Here is a 24,091-nt window from a genome sequence, read left to right as displayed (position 1 = left end):
TCCAGTAGCTCAAGCATGTAGTGGATTTAAGGGTTCCAATTCTGCTGCTGACCCTTGTGGTGTCTTTATGATGCCGCACAATGAATTTGTTTGATTTTCAGTTTGCTGTTTTAAAAACCTAGCTAACTGTACACAAACTGTTAAAAGAACAGTATTAAGTTTGTAAATCAAGCACTCAAAAGTTAAGAAATTCCAGAATTAAGGTTGCCTGGGAATAAAATAATATATGATAATGTAATTAAAGTCTGTATCATAATGCGTAAACAAAAGGAGGCCAAATTAAGGTCACACAGAAAACCTTAATTCTTGCATTTCCTTGACTGTGCAAGCTTAATTTTTTAACATAGATTTTTTTGTGTATAAAATGTATGCTTACCCTTTTTATGCAAACTGAGATTCTGCACCACAATTACAAGGCAAAGATTTGATTCCACTGCAAAATCCACCATTGCAGACTCAGCATTGATAAGGAGATCTGGAAGTTAAGAAATTGACAGGATGAGGAACATCCAATAGCTCTCCATCTGAGCTAGTCATCCTGCTTGAAAATAGATCTGCATGCTTGTAAGGCCGATTCCCACACGTGTGAAACCTAATTAGCCCTATTGTTGACCTAGCCTTGTATGATGATTTGCAACTGAGATTATCCACTGTAGTTACTTCCTATAAACTTTATCACAATTTAATATTGATGCTAATGGGAAGACTGTAGGAGAAGATGTAGCATCAAAACAATATGTCAGTGTAAGTTAATGGCACTCATGTCATGAAGTCTGTGTCCAAAAAATATTTCCAGTCTACACAGATCATATTATGATGTCAAGATGAGATTGGCATCTTAGGTTACCTTTGATTTAAATGGGCACTGTGAAGATGAATATTGTATATTTAAGAATTTATTTAAAAATCTTTAAAAAAAACCCCAAAGATATTTACCCTCCTTGTTGTGCTCTTTCTCGATGTATTTTTTTCAGCGTACAGGGTAAAAATTATCCCTGAAGATGAAATATGGCATGTCCTAGGTTGTCTCCTATGCTGCGATTATTTTTTACCCTCTTCCTCCATAGGGAAGAAGGACCTAGAGGCATGTTTTAATTTCCCACATTCATACATTTAGGAGACTTTGTGTTTTTAAGGCTCTTGCAGGTTACAGCTAAAGAGGCAGAGAGACCTCAATATTCATTTAAGAATCAAAACTTCCTTTATCATCTTTTATGCCTTCATCTATCCAGTTCTAACAGTAATTTTCCCAAGAAATAAGTATTAAAAATTCACATTAGTAGATAAAATAAAACATTATTTTAATTTAAAAGAGTTCAAAACTTTTTATGTTGTAAAGATGCAATTAGTGTATACTAACATTTGGGAATACTTTTCCAAAGCAACACGTTGAAGATACAGAAGTGTGAAGCAGTGAGAGATGAAGTTCTCTGTGGGTTCATAAATGTAGTTCATATTAAAATTTAAAGGTTTGAAATTTTATATGGTCCAAATCTCTCTTGTCTCTATCCCACTATCTGGATAGGAGTGATTTGAAGTGCTCTTTTGCCTTCCATCTTCGATTGATTTCTACAAGGCCTGTTACTTTCATGGTCTTTCTCGGGTTCAGCAATTTATAACATAAGGTAGCTATAACTGGTAGCTAACTTTACAGTTTCTATAGATTGCAATAAACAGCTTGTAAGGTCCGGTCTCTTGGACAATCAATGGCAGAAGAGCCTGTGGGTTTCTTTTCTCATTTTCTGAGATAACTTATAAATTCAGAGTTGCATATTGCTCGCTCCACTAATGAAGTTGGGTTCCTATTTCTGAGAGCAATTTGGAGGTCATCCCCTGGACCCTGTAAAGTACCTGTGCCATAGGAGGTTTCATTTTAAGATTATATTGCTCTCTCTTGGATTCTGTCTAAAGCAGCAAGTAGTTTTTTAAAAAAACATTTGGATTCTAATAGGGCTGTCAAGCGATTAAAAAAATTAATCGCGCTTAATTGCAGTTTTAATCACACTTTTAAACAATAATAGAATGCCATTTATTTAAATATTTTTGGATGTTTTCTACATTGTCAAATGCATTGATTTGAATTACAACACAGAATACAAAGTGTACAGTGCTCACTTTATATTATTTTTATTACAAATATTTGTGCTGTAAAAAAGATAAAAGAAATAGTATTTTTCAGTTAACCTCATACAAGTACTCTAGTGCAATCTCTTTATCATGAAAGTTGAATTTACAAATTTAGAATTATTATTTTTACATAATAAAACAATAACACTTTAGAGTCTACAAGTTCTTTAGAGCAGAAGCAGAGTCTGTGAGAACAGGGCGGATGGGGGGGCGTTAACTGCGATTAATTGACAGCCCTAGATTCTAATAAAATTTGTAACAACCTGAAGTTGATCTTAAAACACTTTGCTCGAGCTAGTTTAACCAGCTCTGCTTTCAAAGCAGGTTGATATTCTAGATCCTAATTTAAGGAGCAGGTGGAATTGGAATAGGGTAGACAATAAGTCCTACCTTTCTCTTTCTTCTCTAGGTGGAAACACAGCTTTAAATGTAAACTCTTTGCTTTTTAGAGTCTCACGCCATATAAATTCAGCAAGGTAGTATAAAGAGCTTTGAATAGCCAGCTTGTTAAATTTTAGTGGCTATTAATGCAGATAAGCTTATTTGCTTTCCTGCTCCTGATGTGTCTTCAGAATGTGCCCTTGCATCCTAATGCTTATCAGAATTACTGTATATGCGCATACAGTAGAACCTCAGAGTTACGAACATCTTGGGAATGGAGATCATAACTCTGAAATGTTCATAACGCTGAACAAAACGTTATGGTTCTTTCCAAAGTTTACAAGTGAACATTGACTTAATGCAGCTTTGAAACTTTACTATGCAGAAGAAAAAATGCTGCTTTGAACCATCTTAATTTAAACGAAACAAGCACAGAAACAGTTTCCTTATACCTTGTCAAAACTTTTTTTAAACTCTGTCTTTGTTTTACTAGTTTATGTTTAACATAGTACTGTACAGTATTTGCTTTTCTTTGGATTTTTTTGGTCTCTGCTGCAGCCTGTGTGTGTACTTCCGGCTCAAATGAGATGTGTGCTTGACCAGTCAGTTTGTAACTCTGATGTTCTTAATTCTGAAATTCTACTGTACTAGGCTACTTTATGCACTTGTAACAGCACTTGTTTTATTCTCAGTTGACAATCAAGTTTTGCAATAAATACCTGGATGCAGTAAGTGTACATCCATTATTTTTTTTCTACTTCAGAAGACTTGTGTGTAAATATGGGTCTTTGAAGGCTATCTGCAAGTCCTCCTTCAGCTCGGAAACAGCTCGAGCCCTTCTGTAAGCTATACCCCTCTAGAACCAAGGCTATTGAATGAACATGTGTCAGTTAATCTTTGTATGAAAGAATAAAAGGTAGTTTGGGAGTGGGGGATTAGCTACCTTTTAAAGAATAAAAGCTTGTGAGTGACGTGAACAGGGTAACAAAATAAAGGAATGAAATAGGTAAAGAGGAATACATAGAAAGTAAGAAAACGAAAGTGGAAGGGAGAAGTAGAGAAAAGATACAATAAGAAAATACAAAAGAGGAATGGGATATAATATACAAAGAAGATATAAAAGAGTAAGGGGAAAATATTAAGATGGGGAATAACTTCTATTGCCTCAGTGAACAGAAGAGATGAAAGATGTAAATTGCTATTTTTTTTAAATTGTACCTTGGCTAGGCTAGCGTGGGGGGGGGTTCGACCTAAGATACGCAACTTCAGCTACGCAAATAGCGTAGCTGAAGTCGGCGTATCTTAGGTTGATTTACCTGGCCATGAGGACGGCGGCAAGTCGACCGCTGCCGCTCCCCCGTTGACTCCGCTTCCACCTCTTGCTGCGGTGGGAGTTCCGGAGTCGACTGCAGAGCGATCGGGGATCGATTTATTGTGTCTACATGATAAAATCAATCCCCGATCGATCACTACCCTCCAATCTGGTGTGTAGTGTAGACCTGCCCCTTGTCAACATTGCAGTTATTTAACTGCTTAAGTGTTCGGTGCATTGGCATGACATTTCATAATAGCATTGATACTGCAGCTAAACTGGACAATGAGACAAACCAAAGGTGCAAACCAGGTAACAATAGCAAATTTGGTGCATTATTATGAAGGCAATTGTCATCTTTTGTGGCCTTAAGGCTTAACATAATTTAATGTATTATGTATATTTAAAACTGAGAATTACCATATTGCATTATTAAAAAAAAAAAAAAAAAAAAACAAAACCTCTTTCAAATTAGTTTTTTTCTGTAGCAGAGCCAGAACTTTATCTAGGTTTACTAGTATGACAGTAATGTAGTCTGAATTAGTGGTTACTTTTAAAAAGCTCAACAATTGCCAACAGTGTTACTTGAGACAGATTAGTCCATCCAAAACAGGCTATAATTGCATTATCCTAGATACACTGTGTGGTAACTGTTGCTAAATGTTGACTGATTACTGGAGATTGCTGTACTTTCTACTTATTTTCTATGTAAATGGGTCTTTCTCTGCTGTTTTCATACAGTGAGAATTTTGTGTGCCTCATAAAGAGAGAACCTTTTGTATAATAATGCAGTTCCCTAAGGAATTTTTTAGGGATTCTTTTTATTCGGTTATGATGCCTTCAGGCAGGGCTAGTTTTACTCTTGTTGTCGATCTGTAAAATGTAGTACCACATTAAATAAAATGTTGGTTTAATGTCCAAAATGTTTTGTTCTGCTTATTTTCACCCTTCGTCTCTTATCCGGTGTCATTCAACACTACTTCGGCTAATAAGCTATGGCTAAAAGAGAGCTTTTGCTCATAGATTTACGTTGAAGCTTTCACTTGAGAATCTTGTGTAAGTTACATTTTATTATAACTTTAAAACCACTTCTGAGGAAACCTTGATCTTGCCATAGATTTAGCTTTTTAAATTAAGCATATAAATTGGGGTGCTAAACTTTGTAGTCTTACCAGCACTCAGTCTTGCCTACATAGTTGTGCATCAATAACAGTACACGTTGTGCTGCCTAAATTAAGCTATTGGAGTATTGTGCTAGTAAGAATTGGCTTAATTTACTCTGCAGCATGTACTGAAAGTCTTATTTTTTTCAGGGATAATGATGTCCATTTAACTCCAATCAGATTAAATTCCAGTGTTGGAATTGTGCAAAAGAACAAAGGCAGCTTTTAATCCTTATTTTAAAGTTAATGTAGAATTTCTTCATTTTGATTATACTACTCATGATTTTAATAACTAATGTGTGTTAAGGAAATATAAGGATTTTTTCACCGAAGAAGAAAAATGAAGAAAAAAAGCAAGTTACTGTGCTTATGCATGTAAAATTGACAGTGACATGATGGTAGTGCTGAACTTTCTTTTCTTTTTTTTTTTTTTTTTTTAATATACTTTCTATGCATTTGAAGCTGATTTTAGTAGTTTAGTTTCACCTAACACACTCCAAATGCTACCAACAAATAATAGAGGATGTGGAAACAAACAGCTATAAATCATATAAACTTCAGCTGACCTTTTCGTTGGTGTCTCTTGGGAAATTAATAGTGTCAGAGCATTTTTGAAGGGCTCTGAGGGAGAAAGCTTTTCCTCTGATGGATCACTGAGTTGATGGTTTGCAATTCTATAGTACTCTTTTATCCTTAACCATTGATGAGGTGGCCTATATACACTGCCCTCTCTGGCATTCCCTTCAGAGTCGTCTGGTTCACAGGTGGCCTGCAACAACTGAAAGAGGAAGGAGACGATGAGAGCTAGAACGATGATGGAAGGCTCGGAGGGAAACTGATCAACTCATAAAGAATTTAAAAACTCTTATGCAGTAGTTGTGTGGGAAGGCAAGTAGAGGTTCTTTGTCTCTAGGAAGGATTTTGCAAAATTCTCAGTTTTGTTTTGGGTTGTAGACAGCTTGGTGAATCCTGGCTGTGTCCACCTGAGTGGTGATTTGAGTACTTTCTGTTGAAAGGAAATTGTTGTTTTATGGGTAAACTGCATTCTGATTCAGGCCAAACTTGGTGCATCTTTGTCACTAGGAGGCAAATGTTACTTCATCTCTGCTTGAGTTTTAATCAGTGGCACTCTCAGGTACTGAAAGTGTTGGGAGAACATGAATCCATGTCTTTACCAGTTGCTGAAGGCCAGTAGGGAAATGCTTACCCTTGTATTGATGGAAATTGTCAACATTTCCTTTTGAGAGAAGCTGGCAATCTGATTAATTTAAGAGTCTTTGGTATGACCTATGCTTAGTGATACATGAAAATCAAATGCCAGATATTTAGCTGGTTTAAATCAGCCTAGCTCCATTGAAATCACCAGTATACCAGTTTACACCTGGCTCCAAGTATTCATGCTGGCATTAGATCTCTTAGCTGTCTTTGATACTATTGACAACGAAGTTATTTTGACATGCTTTTGACCTTGATAAGAGTTGATAGTATTGCTTTAGGTGGGCTTGGTCCAAAGAGGAACTGCTCTTCTACCTATAGGCTGCTCTTGTATGAAGTTCCCTGAAGTCCATTTTTGTCCTCTCCTTTGAATAATATGTATATGAGTCCACCAATAAGGAAGCATATGGTTGTGTTGTTGTTTTTAGTATGCAGTTTACTAGCTGTATGTAGTATGACCCCGACAGTGCGGTTGAGTTCCTTTCCCATGTCTGGTTGAGGTGTTAGTGTGACTGGGAGTTAACTGTCTGAAGTTTACCAGTCCTGGTAAAACAGAGGTGAAATGGAGGAAGGCAATGAGAAATATAGCAAATTTATGTCTCTCAGTATCTGTCAGGCACGCTTCCGGACTGTATTACCTGTGTCCGCAATCCGATAGTCTAGTTATATTCCTGGTTCTTGTTGGATGGTCGTCTTTTATTGGTACCCAAGGCAACTTTTCACTTTCATTTTTTGAAGAGGTTGCATCCTTTCTTTCTGTTACAGACTACACTGTTGTAATTCATGCTTTTTATTATCCTGACACTAGACTGCAGCATTGTGCTATATTTAACCACATTTCTGAGCTAAAACTAAAGCAGAATATGGCAACATGCCGAAGTGAAGTGTTCCATCACGACCATATACAGCCAGTGTTTCGTGATCTGCTCTGGCTTCTTGTGTGTTTATGGATGGAGTTCTGGGTGTTGGCATTGACCTATAAAGTGCTAAGTAGCTTAAGGTCTGTCTTCTGGAGAGACCTCTTCTGTTCCTGTACCATACTACTGAAGTTGAGATCAGCAGAGGCACACTAGGTAGACATCCCCTTGAGGTGAACACAAATGGCTTATTGGTGAGATAATCTTTGTGAGGATTCTATTCCTCATGTTGGTCTACAATAACTCAAACCTGGTGATGATTAGGGCATGCTTATCCTCTTTAATGGAGCTTTTGAGGATGAGGGATGAGTAAGGCTAAGATTTTTGTCATGGATATTTTTAGTAAAAGTCACGGACAGGTCACGGGCAAAAAAGAAAAATTCATGGAAGCTGTGAACTGTCTGTGACTTTTACTAAAAATATCCATGACAAAATAGGGATCTGCAGGTCCCTGCACTGCCTGAAGCAGGCCAGCTGCGCAGGGGCTAGGAGCTGCCTGCAGCAGCTGGGGGCTACGAGTTACCCATGCTGCCCTCAGCTCCAGGGGTCCCCCGCTGCCCGTCAGGGCCAGGAGCTGTGGGGTGCCCCTGTCTCCCATGTTGTCCAGGAGCTTCAGGGTGGTCCGCAGTAACCAGGGGCTCGGGGAATTCCCCTGCTGTCTGCAGTGGCTGGTGATTCGGGGATTCCCCCACTGCCTGTGGTGGCCAGAGGCTCGGGGGTCCTCTGCTGGGGGCTCTGGTGTACACCCGCCAGCAGCTGGGGTTCCCCCACCGCCCGCAGTGACCAGGGGTTTGGGGGCCCCACCAGAGGCACCGGGGATACCCTGCAGCTCCCTTACCCCCCCACTTGAGGCAGGGGGGACCCTGGAGCTCCCAACCACCTCAGGCTGAAGTCACGGAGGTCTCTGGAAATCACAGATTTCGTGACTTCTGCTACCTCCATGACTAAATCGTAGCCTATGGGTTGATACCTACAGAAAGTGGGATTTGTTATAATTTGTTTCATAGTCATAAACTTATGTGTATGGAGTATTGTGCGGTTTGTTGTTGATTTCTACTGTATTTAAACTGATTGATGGGGTGCCTAGAGTACAAGAAATCCAGTTTTTTAGCTTTTTATTTAAATATAAACAGTAGATGCTTGCTGTATATTCCATCTTCTAATTGCACCTGCCCCATACAATACCTCTTTTTCCCTTTCTATGGTGGACAGTTGTACTGTTTGCAGAAAATAATATTAAATAAAAGCATGTGTTATGTATTTATACTAATACTGTTAACTGAGTCCTTAATATGAAAATATTTCTTCTAAAAATGTAGGTGATGCTCCTGGGCATGAGACTCTTAACCAATGTTTTATTTTATTTAGATTTAAATAGTGTGGGGGTGGGGAGAAAGGGGGAAAGACTTCTGTTAAAGAGCTTCAGGCACCTGACATTTCTAATGTTACATAATATTCCCAGCAGTATTAAAAATACCAACAACACCCTCAGTTACCAAAAACCCTGTTAATCCAAATATTTTGATGCCCTGAAATGGGGTTTTATACCATGTTTCATTTTATATCGGCCTGATGTTCTTTTTGTTAGCTGTATTAGCACGACTGAATTACAATGATTATTTGCTTTTTTGGAGAAAAAATAGCTTTCATGCTCCATTTAGGTCCTTTTGAAATTCAGATACCTTCTAGCTTTCTCAAATTTGTGCCCAGTTAATAAGCCAAAGGAATATGAAAGTTGAATAACAATCATTGGCATATGAAAAGCATGCTTAGGAAAAATAACTGTTTAATTTATGTGAATAGCTGTTTAGTTTAGAGTTACAATGTGATTGACTGTTGCTTGAAGAATGTGAACCTAACAAATGTCAGAAAGCAAAACTAATGGTCTGAGCGTTTGCTTTTTTTAAAAAGTTAATTTTGTAGATAGGTTGTTGGCTTTAAAATATTCTTCACTGCTTTTCTCTTGCCTTTTTTTCTATCAGTTCCTTTCTTAATTGATCACTTTGTTTCTCTCTACCTCCTGTGGCAGTCTATTCCCTGTAAAAGGACCAATCTGTCTAAGGTAGAGAAACTCAATTTCTATATATTGATTGCCATGTCTGCATATAGTTAACTTGCAGAGGCTGTGCTAATCATTTTTCTGTCTTGTTTAACTTTACTATTTAAATAGTTTCTTCCCAGAAATTCATTTACTTTGCAGCTTCCATACAAGTGCCCAGCAGCACAGAATCTAATTGGTGGCCATATTTAAGGAAATGTTTTCAATTCTTATAGAGCATATTAAGCTATTATAAAACTTGCCAGGCCACAATATTAACGTAAACTTTTAAAACAGACACCATGATGTAAAATGTACCATGCTTTATTTCTGTTTTGTAATTTTCAAGAAATGACACTCCTTTTCCCCATTTTTTTAAATTAGACTAGAATTTGAGAGACAACAACGAGAGGAACTGGAAAAATTAGAAAGTAAAAGGTAACTTCTATCTACTACCCATCTGAGGTATTTATGCCCCCCATAATCTCAGTGTCTGTGTGCCTCACAATCTTTAATGAATTTATCCTCAGAACATCCCTGTGGAGTAGGTAAGTACTATTGTCCCCATTTTACAGATGGGAAACTAAGACAGGGAGGCAAAATGACTTGCCCAAAGTCACACAGGAAGTCCAGGGAGTTGAAGTCCAAGCCCTAACCATTGTACCATCCTTCCTCACTATACTCACTGTGGTTGAGTATATATGAAGGCATATGTATTATTTGAGTACAGATTTTGTTGTCTGTTTTCTTTATATTTTCTTTTGTTCTTCTATTTTGTCTGAGTTTGAATATTTTATGTATTCAAGGCTAAATGATTGGCTGTACAATGTCATTATACTAATCTTCAGACCACTGCACTATGCAGATATGTGTAGCTTGGCGTTTTCTACACTCCCTCCTAATTAATCTTGACCCCCCTCTCCTCCTGCCCTCAAAGAGACTGTGAGAGGAGAATTATATTCTGTATAAGAAAGAGAAGACAATTTGTCTCTAGGAGACAGCAGCTATGCCCACACTTCCAACCAAATGTGCCAATTACAAGAGGAAGTTCCCTAAAAGAGTGAAATTTGATGGATTAAAACAATTGACTCAAACAAGATTGGAGGATGTGAATTTTTAATCTAATCATTGTGTTCATGCCTGAATCTTATTCTGCAGTGCAGTCATGCAGTGTGTATTTAATAAATATTATTGCATTGGATGGAGTTATTGTGGTTTAAACATGTAGTGCTTCTACTACTAACATGAATTGTAATGTAATTTCATATACCTACATTTTAAAGATAATTTAATGATAGTTCAGTATATGTCAATACTGTAGTGTATCTGCTTGTCAGGTAAAGCTTTGCTCGAAGTAATTTGGATCTGATAACTATGTTTTTCTCCAGAAATTGAGTTAAATATAAGCTACTAAATTATGAAGGCATGTTACTAACATGAGGCAAATCAAAAAATACTGAAATAAAATTGTATCTTTAAACAAAACAATTCAAGTTGGTATGTGTTCTTAGATCCTCTTCCAAACCCTGTTAACTTTTAGGAAAATATTAACCATATTAGGGAAAGGGAAGGAATGTTTTGAAGGTATTAATCTCATATACATATTGTACATATTTTATTTTAGGAAACTGATAGAAGAAATGGAAGAAAAACAAAAATCTGACAAGGCAGAACTAGAAAGAATGCAGCAAGAGGTGGAGTCACAGCGCAAGGAAACAGAAATAGTACAACTGGAAATACGAAAACAGGAAGAGAGCCTGAAACGGCGAAGCGTTCACATTGAAAGCAGGTTAAAAGATTTGCTGGCTGAAAAAGAGAAATTTGAAGAAGAAAGACTACGAGAACATCAGGAGATAGAATTTCAGAAAACGAAACAACAGGAAGAAATTTTTGCTAGAGTTAAAGAAGAACTGCAACGCTTGCAAGAACTTAATAATAATGAAAAAGTTGAGAAAATGCAGATTTTCAGAGAACTAGAAAAACTTAAAAAGGAAAAAGATGAACAGTACATCAAGCTGGAATTAGAAAAAAAGAGGCTTGAAGAACAAGAAAGGGAGCAGGTGATGCAAGTGGCTCACCTAGAAGGACAGCTTCGAGAGAAACAGGTCATGATACAGCTACTCAAAAGAGGGGATGTGCAAAGGGTTGAAGAAGAGAAAAGAGAACTTGAAGATATTAGAGAATCTCTCTTGAGGGTCAAGGAAGCTAGATCTGAAGGTGACGAAGACAGTGAAGAATTAGAAAAAGCACAGCATAATTTTATGGATTTTAAAAGAAATCAATTAGAACAATTAACTATTTTGGAGAAAGACTTATTTCAACAAAGGGATCATCTAGAAAAGGAAGTAGCAGATGAACATGAAACTCTGGAACGTTTAAAATATGCACACAAAGAACGGTTAAACCTCCTCAAGAAAGACGATGAAAATGTTGTGGATGCTGCACTGATGGTTGAAGGATTTGACAAGATAAAGCCAGCAGAATACAGGCTCCAGTATAAAGAGCGTCAGCTTCAATACCTAATGCATAATCACTTGCCAGCTTTGTTGGAAGAAAAACAGAGAGCTTCTGAAGTCCTTGATAGAGGCCTGCTAGGGTTAGACAATACTCTTTATCAAGTTGAGAAAGAAATGGAAGAAAAAGAAGAACAGCTTGCGCAATATAGAGTCAGCACTAACCAGCTGCAGCAGCTCCAAGAAACATTTGAATTTACAGCCAACATAGCTCGTCAGGAGGAAAAAGTTCGGAAAAAAGAAAAAGAAATTCTCGAATCAAGGGAAAAACAGCAGAGAGAGGCACTGGAGCAAGCAGTAGCTAAGTTGGAAAGGAGACACTCTGCTCTGCAGCGTAGTTCCACAATAGACGTTGAAATTGAAGAGCAAAAACAAAAACTTGCAATTCTGAACAGCAGCTGCAGTGAACAGGCAGGTCTGCAGGCTAGTCTAGAAGCTGAACAAAAAGCCCTGGAACAGGATAGAGAAAGGTGAGAATTACGGGGAATGTCAATTTAATAGACTCTGTACACAAAGAAGTGTGTTTTGCCTATATTTTAGATTGTAGAAAAGAGACTTCTCTGTTTCTTAGTATTCCAGTTCCACAGTGCATGTAAGGTGGTTGTCCCCAGAAGTGAGAGGGCATAGTTATGAACTCATTCTAAAGCCTATATTTCTTGCTTTTCAATTAAGTTCTGTTCAGCTACTTATCCCGTCTTCATCAGCAGAGTATTTGTGTCCATTATCACAGTTTTAAGTTCCTTATTTGAACATGTTTTTTTCCTATCCAGAAAGCTCAGCTGAGCAAGGGGCCAACCACACATTCTATATTTATACGGAAACAATTCTCATAAGTGGTTTAAGTGCATGCATAGATGTTGCTTTCCATCTTTAAAAATAATTAGAAATCAAGTTAAATAAAATATAAATGAAGGAATGTGGTCATGGTATTGGTACCTCATCTTGATCGGATAAAGCATAGCTTTTGGCGGCACTGACTAAAGGCTACTTAGTCATTGTAATTGAAAACTAGAGAATAGTCAGAAAGCACCTAGTTATCATGACAAAGTAAAATGGTATAAAAGTTGGGAACTGATATGTATGGTAAATGTCAAACAGTAATTATTTGATAGGGCTTAACATCCTCTTACATACCTTTTTTGTCTTAGGAGTAAACAGACATGGTATTTAATACTTGGTAATTTACTATAAGACTAAAATCAAAGACTAAGCTCATGTTGGAAACACCCTAATGAAAGAGTCCTACAAAAAACTAATTTATCCCCTCACCAGCCAGTCAACATTCATAGAATCATAGAATTGTAGGACTGGAAGGACATGTTGAGAGGTCATCTAGCCCAGTCCCCTGCATTCATGGCATGACTAAACCATTATCTAAACCATCCCTGACAGGTGTTTGTCTAACCTGCTGTTAAAAATCTCCAATGGTGGAGATTCCACAGCCTTCCTAGGCAATGTATTCCAGTGCTTAACTCCCTTGACAGGAAGATTTTCCTAATGTCCAACATAAACCACCTGAGACGGGTCTTCTTGGGGTGCAACCTGGAACTGGGGTATAGCTGGGCTCTCTGTCCCTCCAGCCTGGGCTTCCTATCACATTGTGATGCTGTTGCTAAGCCACAAAACTCTGTCAGGTACTGTTCTTACACAGACATGCACAGTCAGGGACACACCCAGCTGAGTCACATGAATGTTTCTCTCTGTTCACTCATGAACTAACAATAGAGAGGCTCCAGTCGATTCCCCCAGCGCTTCAGCATAGGACCCCAGGGCTGTACCGTCTTGCCCTGGTCAGATGCCTGACCAGTATAAGTTTATTATCCAGTCTGCCCCTCCCTCAATGTGGAGAGGACATGCACCAGTTTTTGTTCCTGAGCAGATTTTCCAAGCACTTTCACCAAAATGCACTGTTTTTAGATAAAATATAAAACAGATTTATTAACTACAGAAAGATAGATTTTAAGTGATTATAAATAATAAGCATACAGATCAAAGTTTTATTTATGAAATAAAAGTAAAATTGCAAACTGAGTTCTATAACTTAGACAGGATTTGAATCAAGCAGTGTCTCACCTGGTAGATGGTATAGTTTCTTAATACATAGGCTGGGATTCTTCTTTCCAGCCTGGGACCACTTTCCCCGTTCTAAATCTTTGTCCTCCAGATGTGCTTCCAGGTGTGGAGTTGTGGGGGAAGTAAAGCCAAGGGATGATGTCACTTCCCCTCTTTTATAGCTTCTTCTAGAGCCTTTGCTATGACGTGGGTCAAGCAGTCTCCATTGTCTACGCATGCTATCTCTGAGAAGTTCCTATTGTATACAGTTCCTAGGATAGTTGTTGTGAGTGTGGACTCCCTTTAATGGGCCATCAGCAGCATCTGGCTTCTCCATTGTTGTACCTGCCAGGATGGTTGTGGGTGTTCCCAACCTTAAAACATATTTCTGTAACACATACATAGCAAAACTTCATAACTTCCCATACAATGATAGCACATACAATCCAACAGGATATTAATGCTTAACAGGTCAAGACTTTTAAAATGATACCTCAACAAGGCATACTTTGTTCAAAACATATTTTAATTATATGACATATGTGAATATGGGAGTGCCAGGATACCGTTTTGAGCCACAGCATGGCACACCATCCTTGCTGCAATTTAAACCCATTGCTTCTTGTCCTAACCTCTGGGGTTAAGGAGAACAATTTTTCTCCCTCCTCTTTGTAATAACCTCTTATGCACTTGAAAACTGTTATCATGTCCCTTTTCAGTCTTGTCTTTTCCAGACTAAACAAACCCAATTCTTTCAGCCTTCCTTCATAGGTCATGTTTTCTAGACCTTTAATAATTTTTATTGCTCTTCTCTGGACTTTCTCTAATTTGTCCACATCTTTCCTGAAATGTGGAGCCCAGAACTGGACATAATACTCCAGTAGAGGCCTAATCAGCACGGGGTAGAGCAGAAGAATTACTTCTCATGTCTTGCTTACAACTCTCCTGCTATTACATCCCAGAATATTTGCTTTTTTTGCAACAGTGTTATGCTGTTTTCTCATATTCATCTTGTGATCCACTGTGACCCCAGATCCCTTTCCACAGTACTCCTTCCTAGGTTGTCATTTTCCATTTTGTATGCGTACAACTGATTGTTCCTTCCTAAGTGGAGTACTTTGCATTTGTTCTTATTGTATTTCATCCTATTTACTTTAGAGCATTTCTCCAGTTTGTCCAGATCATTTTAAATTTTAATCCTGTCCTCCAAAGCACTTGCAACCCTTCCCAGCTTGGTATCATCCTCAAACTTTGTAAGTGTACACTCTATGCCATTCTGTAAACCATTGATGAAGATATTGAACAGAACTGGACCCAGAACTAATCTCTGCAGGATCCACTTGATATACCCTTCCAGCTTGACTGATAACTACTCTCCGGGAATGGTTTTCCAACCAGTTATGCACCCACCAACCTATCTCCATCTAGGTTGTATTTCCCTAATTTGTTCATGAGAAGGTCATGCGAGAGAGTGTCTAAAACCTTACTAAAGTAAAGCTATACCATATCTACTGCTTCCACCCTATCCACAAGGCTTGTTATCCTGTCAAAGAAAGCTATTAGGTTGGTTTGACACAATTTGTTCTTGACAAATCCATGCTGACTATTTCTTAACTCTGTGTTCTTAAAAAGAAATTGAATCCTATGATGCTGGTGTATAGTGAGATATTGGGAGGGCAAGTTGAATACTAAAAAAGAAAATGTTGACCTACATTGAAAATGTAACTGATAATTATTGTAGCACCTGGCTCAAGACAACAAATACGTTGGTGGTCTGTCTTTGAGAAGCTAAAGGGCAGTCGTCTTATTCCATTTCCCGAGGAAGAGGAAATAAAAATATCTCTACCCAAATATATAGAAACCTATGTTGTCAATATTATATTTCTTTTTCTCTCCTTGATCTCCTGTACCAGTCAAGATGTTTCAGTATAATTCTTCACAGCCATCAGATGTAGACAGAATAACAATCTTTTGATGACATCACCCCACATATAATGCTTCAGCTCACGGAACACAATTATTTTTCTCCAGTAAGTGGCCTATCAGAACATTTGTCCATAGAGAATAAAAGGTTGAACAGAATGGAAAAGGCCTCCATTCTTGGCCAAATAGCAGAGTTTAGTTATTCAGAAAGGGCCTTTCGTAGGAAAAATCAGGCAGCTTCTAAATAGATAATTTCCAAACAGATTAAGGAGATGATTAAAAATGCAACTGAGATTTCCTTCCTAGCTCTAAAGCCCATACAATAAGATACAATAGGGTCTTCTTGAGAAGAAAGAGAGTAGAAATCTATGAAGTGGGCAACAGTGTACATCACTGCTGATTTGTCGTAAAGCAGCATCAAGGAGAGATGGAAAATTTTATTCGTTCATTTTCTTTTTTCAAGACCTTCTGTATCATTCCAGAATCATCCCCACCCTAGAAAGAGTGGGAATATGTCTCTGTGTAATGTTTTATGTTGGTTTTGTAGTTATTCGTAGACTTACTAAAGTTTCACTCAGTACTATGTGATGACAAATCCTTTATATGTACAAGGGATGATTGTGACAGAGTCACCGGAGAGCAATCTGGACTACAGGACCACTGAGGCATCCAAACCCACCAGCCTGGGCTGCCACTCACACTATGAAGCTGATGTCAAGCTACAAGCCTCCGAAGGGCACTGCACTCACACAGACATCCACAGGCCGGGACACATCCAGCTGAGTTACATGAATGATCTCCCAGCCACTCATGAACCATCAATAGGGAGGCTCCAGCCAATTTCCTCCCAGCTCCCCAGTCATGCATCCAGAACTGTACTGTGTTGCACTGGTCAGAAGCCTGGCCAGTGTACATTCATTACTTAGTTCACCACTTCATCAAAGGAAAGTGGAAATGCACCAGCACTTTCCCAAGCACTTTAGACAAACTCACTGGTAAGGACAGAACATTAAAAAAGTTTATTAATTATAGAAGGATAGATTTTATGTGATCATAAGTGGTAGGCATAAAGGTCAGAGATAGTCATCTTAAGAAATAAAAATAGAAACATGCGCTCTAAATCCTAGACGTTTAGTCTTAGCAAAAGTTGACTCAAGCAGCGTTTTTCACCCTGACAGATGGTACAAGCAGGTCATAGTTCCTCAGTACGTAAACTGGGACTGCCTTCCAGTCTGAAATCAAACTTCCCCAGTTCAAAGCCTCTGTCTTCCAGACGTGCTTCCAGGTGGTCAGATGGGGGGAGAGAGGCCAAGTGTCACTGTCTCTCTTGTATACTTTCTTCCAGCTTGCTGGAAAGATCTTGGCTGTGACGTGGGTTAGTCTGCCCTAATGGTGTACATGCCTTCTCCGAGAAGTCTCTGGGATAGTAGATTGCGTGTTGATGAGCCATTAATGCCGTCTGGCTATTGATGGCTATTCCTTTGTTGTAACTGAAAGGCTGGTTGTGGGTGTTCCCAACCTCACAACATATTGCAGTTAACACACATAGCAATACTTCATAACTTCCCATACAATGATACAAGGATATTAATGTTCAGCAGATCAGGATTTTTAAAATGATACCTCATAAGGTATACTTTGTTCAAAACATATAATAATATCACAGAGGTGAATATGGGGGTTCCAGGGTGCTACTTTGAGGTACAGAGTGTCCCAATGATGTCATCAATAGACTTTTTAATATGCTGTCTTCATCTATTGGCTGGGACTATACCCCAGCACTTAGATGAAGTATGGAAGAGGTCAAACACAAGGAATTCAGCTAAGGAAACTTTTGCCTTTCAAAAAGTGAGAAATGTTTCACAGTATCTAGGGCCTGAATTAAATCCCTTTGACGTCAGTGCATCAGGCCCATATTGTGTGGAAGAAGGGCACTACTGCAGTTAAAAAAAAAAAAAAGACAAAAAAAACAAAAAACATAATTATCATTGTTGTCTGGAGATAAAAGGAAAGCTTTAGAACTTGGCTTTAAAATGGCTGTTTCTTGAGAGAGTCTTGAAAATTTGTGTTTTTTGAAACTCAAAGTAATTATCTGATCCTCCTTTCTCCCACACTTCATACTGCTGCTTTCTTAGAAAATAATTCACACTGAATAGGTCAGATGAACATTTACCTGTAGCCAAACTGACTCTTCTCTATTGTTTTTTTCAAATCATTATTTCAAAGAATGAGTTCCTTTTCATCCTCCTCTCTGGAAGAAGTTACTTTGATATCAGTTTATGAAGTCTACCATAGGTGCATATGTAATTTAGCAGGTTTGCTTTATAGCTTTTCTTCTAAGAACTAAATATTGATAGACTCATAGACTCTAAGGTCAGAAGGGACCATTATGATCATCTAGTCTGACCTCCTGCGTGATGCGGGCCACAAAAGCTGACCCACCCACTCCTGGAATAATTCTCTCCCTTGACTCAGCTGTTGAAGTCTCCAAATCATGATTTAAAGACTTCAAATTGCTGAGAATCCTCCCGCAAGTGACCCCTGCCCCATGCTGCGGAGGAAGGCGAAAAACCTCCAGGGCCTCTGCCAATCTACCCTGGAGAAAAAGTCCTTCCCGACCCCAACTATGGCGATCAGCTGAACCCCGAGCATGCGGGCAAGATTCTCTAGCCAGACCCTCTTGAAAAAGTTCTCTGTAGTAACTTTTAATATCCCATCATTGACCATTGTTACTAATTACCAGCGATGGCACGTTATTGACCTATTGACTAAAATCACTTTATCCCATCAAACCATCCCCTCCATAAACTTATCAAGCTTAATCTTAAAGCCAGAGAGGTCTTTCGCCCCCACTGGTTCCCTCGGAAGGCTGTTCCAAAACTTCACCCCTCTGATAGTTAGAAACCTTCGTCTAATTTCAAGCCTAAACTTCCCGACGGCGAGTTTGTATCCATTTGTTCTCGTGTCCACGTTAGTACTGAGCTGAAATAATTCCTCTCCCTCCCTGGTATTTATCCCTCTGATATATTTAAAGAGAGCAATCATGTCCCCGGGGCCGCAGCCTTCTTTTGGTTAAGGTAAACAAACTGAGCTCCTCGAGTCTCCTTTCATACGACAGACTTTCCATTCCTTGGATAATCCTAGTGGCCCTTCTTTGTACCCGTTCCAGTTTGAATTCATCCTTTTTAAACATGGGAGACCAGAACTGCACGCAGTACTCCAAGTGAGGTCTCACCAGTGCCTTGTATAATGGAACCAGCACCTCCTTATCCTTACTAGAAATACCTCGCCTAATGCATCCCAAGACCACATTAGCTTTTTTCACGGCCACTTCACATTGCCGACTCATAGTCATCCTGCGATCAACCAGGACTCTGAGGTCCTTCTCCTCTTCCCCTAGCCATCTTTTGTACATGGGTAATTCAGTTGTTTTCTGAGCATTCTGTAGCTACTTACATTGTACTTGTTTTAGTAACACTGATGTTTTATTATTCAATTAAGCAACCTGACAGTTTGTGTCAATATATATATACAGATTAACATGGAAGCCAGCTAAGGTCAGGTTTATGAAGCATATATAGTTGCCTACAGCTTTTATATCTCTGCCTAGAATTCTGATTTTGTAAATGATTCTCAAATGTACTGAATATTTATTAGACTATTTATGTCAAGTTGAGGCCCAAATTGCTCAGATTCTCTGAACAGGCTAATTAATGTAAACAGTTTTGCATCATAACTGGAGGTGGTTGTTATAGTTAATGTCTAATACCCTGTCTGGGATAGAGGTAACGTCATTCTGGTTGCTTGGCAGTTACAGAGCATATTAAAAGCAGTAACTTTACAACAAGAAATAATTTTAACAGTTCCCAAAAGTGTGCAAGACACGTTACAGAACAAATGGAAAAGCTTGGTCCCTACCTTGGGGATAGTATAGAATAGTTGTATGTATTAAGTAGTTAACTTGACTACTATAACATCTGTAGTTAGCTACAAATAAGAGTTGCAGAGAAAATAGAAAGATGTGGTTCTTGCCCTGAAGAGCTTTCAAGTGAGGGAAATAAACCATAGGAAAGGGATTGGTTGAAAAAGGAAAACAAGATAACAGTTTCAAGATCACATGGGTAACCAAGGAGAGATTTAGGACCACAGATTCCCTTAAATCACTTGTGTACTTTTTGAAACTCTCTCCATTAGTTTAGTAATATGAAGGTTTTGATGATTCAGTGAAGATACTGGTCCTGATTCACTTTGCACCACTTTAAACCACGTTGACAATGTAAAGGGGTCGTTTTACTCCTCCTCCCTGTCTAAGACCATTTAACACAGAGGTGGTGGTATAAAGTGGTCTGAATAAAAATATCAGGCCCACTGTGTTGATTGGGGTACATGTAGTACAGTGATGAGCCATATATGTGCATAGATATATAAATACTGTTTTTGACTTCTCTTGAGCGTCATGGAGCAAGAGAACCTTAAGATTAAATTAAGTAAGATTGTAAATTCTTCAGGACACTCATATTGTACTTTGTTTGTGGTTTTCAGAGTACAGCACATATTAAAATGGATTCCGAGTACTGTCCAACACCTCCATTCAGGAATGCATAATAAATTATACACATACATGTGCCACACACAATGTTTTTGTTTTTTATTGTTTAGTAGATATTGTCATTTGTTTGTTTTTCAGCAGCTTCAAATGCTGTCTAAATCCAAACCAGCAATAAAATGTCTTGCATTGTCTATTTTATGACATCTTGCTGCATATGATCTCTGTGATGGTGTCTCGTCAGGCTATCAGGATATGAAAGGAGAGGCTCCAATCTGTATTAGCTAAACAAAACTGTTAAGTCCAGTTTTCAGTTAAAGTAATCTAGGAATAAGTGATCACTTTGCAGTGAGCTGTCAATCCTTTGAAGTTGGATACACATTATTTTTCTCAAGTTCTCATACCTTATTACTAAATTAATTGTAATTCCAAATTCTCTCACCTATTTGTAAAGATATATTTCGGGAAAATAAAGACTGCCAAACAATGGTTACAGCAAGTGAACTTGTGCTAGGGTTAAAATGCATACAAAATTGTGTCTCAGTTGGTACAGTATTGTCATTTACCCCTAATGCAGTAGGAAGAACACATCACCCTAATGGCTGTTTTATTTTTGTTAGTGGATCTAGAAAGATGAATACAGCCAGAGTATCACAGTCTCCCATCAGCTTTCTCTCAAGATTTTCCCCCACACTGAATATGTTTATCTTGTGGTCAAAAGGAAATGGTGGCTTCTGGCCATGGTGCTAGAGGTATACTTCTGTTTAAAAGTTAAATAGAACTTCATTTATCACATCCCCAATCCACTATGTTCCTTCCCCATTTTTATTTTTCTGTACTGAACTCAGAGTGTATAGAGCAGTGGTGGGCAACCTGTAGCCTGAGGGCTGCATGCAGCCTATCAGGATAATCTGATTACGGGCTGCGAGACATTTTGCTGACATTGACCGTCTTCAGGTATGGCCCCCCGCAGCTCCCAGTGGCCACGGTTCGCCATTCCTGGTCAATGGAAGCTGCAGGAAGTGGCGGCCAGCACATCCCTGTCGACGGTCAACATCTGCAAAATGTCTTGTGGCCCACAATCAGATTACACTCATGGGCTGCATGTGGCCCGTGGTCCCAAGATTGCCCACCACTGGTGTAGAGCAAACTCAGTACTGTACATTTGAGGATATATGTTGAAAACTTTGAACCTATAAAATAATTTATATCTGCAAAGATCAGAATTTGTATAATTTCCCTTTCATTCACAGTGATTGATCTTTTTCATTTTTGTGTTTTTTATTTTTAAATTACAGGTTGTTTTTTATAAAAAAAAAAAAAAAAAAAAAAAGCTACCTTAGAGACAAAAGTTGTACAATAAGCAGGGAAGGCTACACAACCAATCCATGGGAACATACAAGCTAATTTAGTCTAAACTACAATACATCTGAAAGATGCAGATTACTTAGTTGAATTAAAATTTATTATACAAAAACAATAAATATGCTAGGAAGTGTTTTTATTTGTAATACTTGATGTCTAAAGTATTTTCAGAGAAAAACACTCAGCCAGAATGTGAGCGATTTATGTGCATACATCAGCTTTTGTGACATATGAAATATATTTGAGAATGTGAGGAAACTTGTGTTTGGGGAAAATGAGCTATTAGTCATTCAAAATAAATTCTAGCTCTGTATGGTGTTTTAAAAAGGTACATTTTCAGATTACAATATACCTGAACAAATAATGGGATTTACATAAATTATTGTGCAATTTTTAGGGTGTTTTTGTAAATAGACTCTGTGTCATGTTGTTAGATTTTCTTCATTTCTGACTCTAGTATTGTCTTTTGAGTTCAACCAATTTTTCCAGACTAGCAGCAGAATAATTGAAATCATTGATGGAGTTCTAAAATGAGGTAAGGTTTTTCAAGTGGTTCTAATAGGCCAAGTCTTATGAATCAATCTAACTTTAATGAGCTAGCTGAGACATTAGTTGCACTGAAAGTTACAGATGTTGATTTATTGAGCTAAAATGCTTCTATTCTAGTCTGGTTTTCAGATAAGTGTATACGTCGCTATCTAAATATGCATTAATAAAAGAACATTTATTAGTATTTCTATGACTTACAGACATAGAGACCATAGGGGGTAAGATCTTGATTTAATTATACCACCACCTAGTTATCTCCAGTCTTATCTGTATGCAAATATTCTTGGGAATCAGTGTGTTGTAAGTAGGGAACTTAAAACACTGCAGATGGACATATTTCTTATTTTGAACAACATAGCTTTTGAAATATATTTTAAAATCTACTTATAGACTGGACCAGGAAATTCAACAGCTGAAGCTGAAGATATATGAAGGTGATGGTGTACAAAAAGGATATCATGGAACAGTAGAGGAGAGACTTTCTCTCACCAATTCCCCTACCAGCCCTACAAAGTCACAGTCCCATTTTATTCCACTGGTTGATGACAGGTACATATATTGATTTTATTCAGACTTAATATGATTTTAAACAATAGTGTTAAAGTATCACTGAAACATTCCAAACTCTGCATAAGTGTTTTCACGATTGGGTTTTTATTTAGTAAATTATCAAAATGGTCCTTTAATTGCAATCTAGATAGAAACATGCTTTGCCTTTACTACTTTGAAGTGTTTTTTATGATCAGTAGGCTTCTCTGATATATGCTGTATTAGAATAGTACCTGAAAAAACTTTAGGCTTATATTTATTTTAAATTGTTCCTAAATGTAATTGTTTAGATTTGCTTAAATGTCTGCATGACTTACACCTTTGCATACTAAAAGTGACAAAGTAAATAAAATTATATTAAGGGAAGCAGCATAGCAAAACACTAAGCAAATTAATTCCATTATTTTCTCTTTCATTTCATTTTACACTTATGCATATAATAATTAGTATAGACTTTTGAAACTTTCACTGTGTCTGCAGGCTAAAATATTGTTAAAGTCATGAAAGGAAACTGTTAGGTTAAAAAAAACCGTAAAATACAAAGGCAGCATGTAAATAGAGAGAGACATTTATTAGATGCTTAACCAAGGGTCCACTAATTGTCAGTTATTAATTCTTTTGCCTTTTTAAGTTAAAGAAAAACTGGTGAAAAAAATAATAACTTTTTGGGGGCCAATAAAGTCTGTCCACAATGTTCTTATATTTAAAATTTATACAATGCTTAAGATGAATAAACTATTCAAAGAACGCTTTAAAATACCCATATTGATTGTCTTTAGAATAAATTTTTTATTGTATGTCTGTTCATTTTTTAAAAGAATTAATGCATTAATTGAAGAAGAAGTGCAAAGGCGTCTTCAGAATATTCACCACACATCTGAAAATAACAGTATGGGCCTGTCTCAGTCTACAGAAATTCTAAAGGTGAGCAGAGGCTGCTAGGAAACCTCACTTTTAAAGATACCTTCAAAATCATTGGTTTAATTCCTTTATCCACATTCCTCATGTTTTCTCTGGATTAATGTAATTTTAGTTTATCAAATAATATAAAAACAGTGGCTGTATTTTATTTGTGAAGAGCAGAACAAACACGGTTCCAAATTATTTTTGAGGAATTTAGTTTTATATCCTGACATTAAATCATCTAAAGGTTGAAATACTTTGGTTTCAAACAGTAGTAGGTCAAAGCATACTATGGAACTTGTACATAGCAGCGGGGTGTACACAGCTACTTAATGCGCAGCATGCTAATGTGCCGTAGAATCTTACACACACACACACACACACACACAGACACACACACACACACACACGCTTGCCATATGCTAAATCACTGACAGTCACTAATTACAATCAAGCAGTAAAATCCCAGCTCCATCGAAGTCAATGGGAGTTCCGCCATTGACTTCAATGGGGCTGGGATTTCACCCAATATTTCCAT

At 37.8% G+C, this 24,091-nt stretch overlaps 1 protein-coding gene across 6 annotated transcripts in view; it reads left to right on the top strand.

Annotated features, from left to right (window-relative positions):
- The window catches only part of KIF16B (kinesin family member 16B), a 219,476-nt gene that overhangs the window by 121,224 nt on the left and 74,161 nt on the right, over positions 1 to 24,091 (top strand). For 4 of the 6 annotated variants that reach the window (XM_034764168.1, XM_034764166.1, XM_034764163.1 and 1 more), the window contains 5 exons: positions 9,145 to 9,177; positions 9,538 to 9,591; positions 10,778 to 12,136; positions 22,492 to 22,650; positions 23,469 to 23,574. In XM_034764168.1, coding sequence (XP_034620059.1) covers positions 9,145 to 9,177; positions 9,538 to 9,591; positions 10,778 to 12,136; positions 22,492 to 22,650; positions 23,469 to 23,574 — 1,711 coding nt within the window. The remainder of the gene's footprint in view (positions 1 to 9,144; positions 9,178 to 9,537; positions 9,592 to 10,777; positions 12,137 to 22,491; positions 22,651 to 23,468; positions 23,575 to 24,091) is intronic. The other 2 variants (XM_034764167.1, XM_034764164.1) reach the window with 1 other exon arrangement.

Source organism: Trachemys scripta, chromosome 3 (genome assembly GCF_013100865.1).
Source record: "Trachemys scripta elegans isolate TJP31775 chromosome 3, CAS_Tse_1.0, whole genome shotgun sequence".
NCBI lineage: Eukaryota > Metazoa > Chordata > Testudines > Emydidae > Trachemys > Trachemys scripta.
Note: the sequence above shows the minus strand (reverse complement) of the source record. Positions and strands in the feature narration are given on the sequence as shown.